The sequence below is a fragment of the Sturnus vulgaris genome, chromosome 15 (genome assembly GCF_052056855.1).
Source record: "Sturnus vulgaris isolate bStuVul1 chromosome 15, bStuVul1.hap1, whole genome shotgun sequence".
Lineage (NCBI taxonomy): Eukaryota > Metazoa > Chordata > Aves > Passeriformes > Sturnidae > Sturnus > Sturnus vulgaris.
In genome coordinates, this window is record NC_142257.1 from 2,663,069 (window position 1) to 2,669,295 (window position 6,227).

A 6,227-nucleotide genomic window follows, 5' to 3' on the forward strand; every position below is an offset into this window, starting at 1 on the left:
GGTTCTATTTATTATTAGTTTTCCAATACCGTTTTTCTGTAAAAAGAAAAACAAAATTAGTTAAAAAAACCCCCAGTAACAGGAAGGGATTTCCTGTAAAATTAGGCAAGGAGGTGCTGCTAAAGGGTGTGCCCTGAGATAATGCACAGGAAGGGTTCAGTGGCTGAGGCTCCCACCCTGAGTGGGGCTGATGGAGCTGCTGTAACTGAGGCTTTTTCTGGAGCTGGGAAATCCTCTGTGCCTAGCTGAGAATTCTCACAGCCATGTCACACTCAGAATAAATGTGACAAGGAGACCTGAGCTGCAGTTTGGAGGTGGCTGAGCAGAGGGAACAGAGCAGAATCACCACACAGAGGAGGTCTGTGTAGCATCTCTGTCCTTTCAGCACCTGGAGAAGGCAGCACTCCCCAAAAAATGCCCAACCTCCCACTGCACAGCAGAGTAGGGGATGGGGAATGTGGTGTTAGGAATATTTTCCTGCTTCTGCTCTTCTACAAATGGACTGAGTTGGCAGGGTGGGGTTTTGGGCAATGCAACTGGAGCAGTGAAAGAGGAGAAAAACAGGTCATTAAAAAGGCTGCTGTGCTGTGTCTGAGCAGTTTATGTGTCCTGTAAGCAAAAATGACATCAAACTACTGCAGTGCCATCTGGACTGTGATAAAACTGGGTGGGTTTCAAAACCCAGGAACTTGTGAATGGCCTCATTTGCCTGAGGTGTGTCCGTGGCCTGTGAGGTGCAGAGAGGAGCAGCCCCAGGCCAGATGCAGAGATAACAGCAGAGATACCACTCCCAGCCTGGGTGTTTGAAAATGTTGGTGAAAACCTCGCATTAAATGAGCTCCAGGGAAGGTTCACAAACCCTCCTGGAGCAGGAACTTGTATCTATATTTATTTCTGCTGTTCTGAATTCCTGCCCATCACCTGGCCCTTAATGCCAGCAGCGTAGGAGGGCATCAGTCCCATGTTAAGCCTCTCATTTGATCCCAATAAGATCAGGTGGATTTCCTTTTGCTGAGAGGACTAAGCCATGGAAAAAAATACAGAAATGAAGTGTTTATTTAGAGGATAAATTTTATTAGCATTGGAAATTCAGACACTGAAATTTGCAGGCCATATGTCTAGTTAATCAGCAGTTATAGTGTTGCATAAAGTTTCCATTCCTGCCTGAAAGGGACGGAGCTTAACTGGGCATCAAAAATAACTCCTATAATTATCCAAGGTTTTGGTGTCAATTGTTTGAGGCTTTATGTAGATCAGTGACAGCAGATGTGAGACTGGTCAGCACTGATTTCTGGGGTTTTTCTTAAGGATCAAGGAGTGGGTGGAAGCGTTGAAGTGAATTTCGGGGTGTTCAACATCCATGATCAGGTACCATTCCCTATCATTCCCTAGCGCATAACTGCGGGCTGCCCTGCTAAAACACGGGTGTGGAAGGAGGAATTTGCACAATTTACACTGCACAATGACCAACTGTGTTGTTTTGTGGCCCTAGGTGGAAGTTAAGCCATATGTGTTGGACGATCAGCTGTGTGACGAGTGTCAGGGCGCTCGCTGCGGCGGCAAGTTCGCCCCGTTCTTCTGTGCTAACGTGACGTGTCTGCAGTATTACTGTGAATATTGCTGGGCTGCTATCCATTCCCGTGCCGGCAGGGAATTCCACAAGCCCCTGGTGAAGGAGGGAGGGGACCGCCCCAGACATATTTCATTCCGTTGGAACTAAAGGATCGCTCATTTTGCAGGCCTCCAATTAAAGTGCACTCTTCTGTTCTCCCCGACTTGCCCTCCCCACCCCTCCCCTCACTCACAGCATGTCCTTTTGTAGTAGTCTGTAATTTAACAATAGTCTAACGAAAGAATGACCTTATAATGGGTATTTTATAGAATCTTGTCATTGAAAACTGTATTGGGGAACTCCTTTTCGTATCGATAACATGTTGCAAGCGAGTTGCATTCTCTTGTCTTTACTACCGAGAGAACACTTAATTTCCTGCAACGTTTTCTTAGAGGAGAGAAAAATATTAAGAGAAGAGAATTGAAACAATAGAGTATTTTGGTTTTTTAATTAAATTATTGTTAATAAAGAACATAATAATACTTTTATTAAATAACCGTGTAACAATAACACTATCAGTCTGTTCTGACACTTTTCCCCCAGGGAAGCCTGTTTTTGCCTCTTTTTTTTTTTTTTTTTTTTTTTTTTTGTTTTGTTTTGTTTTGTTTTTTTTTTTGTTTGGACTTTGGATTTTTCCAGCAACAGATGAAGTTAGCATTTACCTACCAACAGGAAAGAGCATGTTTAAAGCAACAGAAATGCATGAGCAAAGTTGAAGCAGCACTATAATAATGATCTTTTTTGTTTGTTGTTTTGTTTTGTTTTTTTAAAACTCTTTTAAGGGTTTTGAGGCTGAAATTTTAGCTCGGTGTGTATCTGACCGTGCCTCTGGCTACCACCCACATCCAAATTACTAACGAGATAGGCAGAGCTTACTATATTTTCATCAAAATGATTACATTTTAAGAATTCCTGAATGTAAAAGTTGAGTAAAGTTACTACTGAGGGGGGAGTGCACTTTTTTTTTTCTTTAAGAGAACTCAATTGTCTGGTTACAGCCCTAGATATCCTACCAAAGCTAGAGTAATGACAACTAGTGAACTGGCATTTCCTCTCCTGAAGGATAAATATATAGATTTTATTTTTGATGGCTATATATAACTCTATATCCTAATATACTAACATTCATCAGGGGCCAGCCTTTGCTCTCCATTTTGACGTGAAAAAGTAGAAAACCTAAAGATACCTCAAGGATATCACTGATTTTTTACTGGAGTCTTGCTATTCCATTGTGGCACACAAACTCCAATTGGCTGCTTATTGGTTTCCCATCTTGGCTGTGTAAAGTCAGTTTTCGATCCCCTCAAATTTAGCTGTAACAAAGGCATGAACCCAAGGAGTTTCCAAATCCTGCTTTGCACCTTTGGCCGAATTTTGTGCATGGGATGGTGCAAGTGTGCAGATGCCTTTTCTTACTCTTCCTGTAGAAAGAATCCCAGCTCAGATCCCAGCTCTTCAGAACCAATTGTGGGGAGATAAAGGTGGAAGTGCCAACATTGCTAATTAACACTGGCTTTATTGGAACTCAGTCCTACCTTGAGGAGCACCAGCCCAGGACACTGAACTGAACGCTGACCAGTGGGTGCAGAGGGTTTAGTTTGAAACACGTGAATGAAGGAGTAGTTCTGAAATTTTATTTTTAGTATACTTTTGAACTAAATGCCCTGGCCAACTTCTCCACCAAGGATGTAGCAGTGTGCAAACAAAGTGATTCTGTGGCAATCTGTGCCCGGCCCCAGGGGCCTGGGACCACCTGAGAGTCTCCCAAACCAAAGATTTGCCCTGGCACTGCTTGGAAAAACATCTGCTCCCTTCAAAGCCCCCCTCATCCCTTTCCCCCAGCCCCCATTATCTTTATGAGAAGCAGTTTTTCTGTTCAATACAGGCTTTAATGAACTGATACCTTACCAAGTTCCAAAGGTCAAAATGGAGACATTTGCTGTCTTTTAGTCAAGTATAGCAAGGGAGCTGCTTTTACTGAAATCCCTGAAAATATTGACAACAGTAATGCAAATGCAGAGTGCTCTTGTGTAGATTGTCAGGGACTTTTTTTTCTCTGAAGTACATAATTCTAGTTGGAATGTTCCTTTCATTTTTTTAATGCTTGTAGGTGGCTTGGGGTGTGCTATTGTGCCGATCCTACCCAGCAAACAGGTGAGGTGGGTTTCCATTACAAGAAAATAACACTGTTTGAGAACTAGCTTTGAATAATAATTTTTTCCCTTTGTACATGACCTGCTGAATTTCGGTACAGTGTTTTTGTAGCTAACTTATTTTGTCATGCACATAATGTATATTTGTTATGCACTACTTTTGTATATCTTGTTTTTCCAACAGTGAGCATTTTTAGGCACACTTTTCACTGACGGGATATCTCTTTATGCAATACCTCAATTTTTCATATTGCAAAGAGTAGCTTTTTGTACTTTTATTACTGAGAGATCTTCATATACTTCATTTTTTAATATAAATAATTTTAATAAATTTTATTTTCTTATATTCTGCTTTTTATACATTTCAGTGCTCTGCATACATTTTGAATTATGGATGTTGTGCACTGGCAATGCTATTTTAGAATCTGCAGAGAAAAGAAAGCATGTTGCTTAAACATCTTAGCCCAGCACCAGGTATTTGGTGTACATATAATTTAAGAAATAGTATATGTAAAGTTGAGAATTAAAGAAGAAAAAGCATGAAAGTGACAAATGACACTTGTCTTTAGACCCATGAAATTTAAATGCATAAATATAGTGTAGAAATTTAAAAGTCAAGAACCATCAAAATTGTCTACCGCTTCTTACTGAGTTTTTAAAAATTATACACAAATGCAGACGTTTTTGGTGAATGTTTAGCCATTTTTATTATTACTAAAGAATCGATGTTAGGTGTTTGATGCAGAACCGTGTCTGCTCTTTTAAATTATATTTAAAGAATAAAAGAGAGCCTGCTAGGTGGCAGGCATGTAATGTTAGTATGCATGACTAATGTAAGAAATCGTTATTCTACTAATATTCACTTGTGATTGTGTGACAAGCGTGTTTACAGATCCTTTGGTTACACTTCGATTTACAGGGCATAAACAATTCTCTCCATTACTCTGTGCTTCACCAGTGCTGGCCCAGGGGCTCTCTGGGGTTACCGTGTAGCCCCAGGCTCATTAAGGAGTAATTAGCTATCGATGGGGGGGGGGGGGGTGTCGTTAATGAGCAGCGGGGCGGCGTTCCCGGGGGGAGTGGCAGAGTAATTCCATGGTTATTTTTGCAATGTAAAATAAAGTGTTTCTGATTATTTTATATGTAAAGGAACCCCACTGCCCCGTGCTTTTTTGGTATAGTCTCTACTTCTCCATACACAGACCTCTGCAGAATGCAAATTTCAACCTTGCAGTGACTGAATTTAGCGTTTTATAAGGATGCTGTTGGAAAGACTTGATAATTCACCCCTTGTGTTTTTGAAGAGTTCAAACCTTCTGTTCAAAGGTGATTTAAAACTTGAATGTGATAAATTGTGGCAAGTTAACTTCAAGTTATGTGCAATACCTATTTCAGACTTCTGGAAGATCTTTGCAGTGTAATTCTTTGTTTTTAATTGCAGACATTTAAAAATGTCATTTTCTACTGTTCTAGTAAATCCTCTTTCTTGCTGGTGTTTCTAAAGAAAAGAATCAGAAATCAATCTTTCTACTAATGTAAATTTGAGATTATTTTTAAAAAAATGGAATAAAACGTTTTGGTCATTTGCTTTATTTTATTATCTTATTTTAAAGCTACTGTGATAGCATTGTAAGAATTGGGACAATATTGTATTCAACTGTTTTATTTTTTATATTTTTAAATTTTAAAGTATAATTAGTTTTTATAATTTTCATCAGATTTTTTTGTTATATTTTTTGGAAGTGAAACTTTTAGCAAGTGGGTGTCTAGTTTTTACTAATCCCTAATATGTTTTTCCCCCAATGTATTGCTCATATTATCAGAAGGAAAAGTTATTTAAGTATGTCAGTTAATTGTACTACTTGGCTGAATTTCCATATAGTTTTTACTGTGTATGGGGAGGTTGTAGTATTTATTATAGCATTTTAAATAAGGGTAATTCATTTTTTATTAAAGTCATTTTCACGTTTAAGTTCATATTTTTGTATGTTCTACTCTAAGTTATATAACACAAGTTACTTTTTTTAAAGAGTTCATTTGTTGAAGTGCTAGTGAAAATTAATGTTATTAAATAGTTTGCAAATGACTATTTATACCAGTATGCATATAATTTTTAAATATTTGTAATGTGAGATGTTGAATGAATAAAACTTTTAACTCAATGTTTCTATTTAACCTCTTTTATTTTGAGTTTCCCGTAGGAATTTGTTCCCCCCCGAAGCTCGTGGGGCTTGGGGAGGGGATTTTGTTGGGCTGTGTGTGGTGGAAAGGGGGAAGTTCTGCTGCCCTGTTCTGGTCACAAATGCAGCAAAGCTTCCTTGGGGAGGTGAAGATGCAGCAGGTGAGGAGAGAACCACTGAGGCACAGGTAACCCCACAACGGTTTGGGGATGGAAGGGACCTTAAAAATCATCCAGTGCCACCCCCTGCCGTGGGCAGGGACACCTCCCGCTGTCCCAAGCC

General features: G+C 39.5%; 1 protein-coding gene across 2 annotated transcripts in view; it reads left to right on the forward strand.

The window, feature by feature from the left end:
• Positions 1 to 5,927, forward strand: part of CPEB4 (cytoplasmic polyadenylation element binding protein 4) — a 38,993-nt gene extending 33,066 nt beyond the window's left edge. For both annotated transcript variants that reach the window (XM_088173510.1, XM_014875932.2), the window contains one exon: positions 1,493 to 5,927. In XM_088173510.1, coding sequence (XP_088029636.1) covers positions 1,493 to 1,720 — 228 coding nt within the window. In that variant the 3' untranslated portion in view covers positions 1,721 to 5,927. The remainder of the gene's footprint in view (positions 1 to 1,492) is intronic.
• The last annotated feature ends 300 nt before the right edge of the window (positions 5,928 to 6,227 follow it).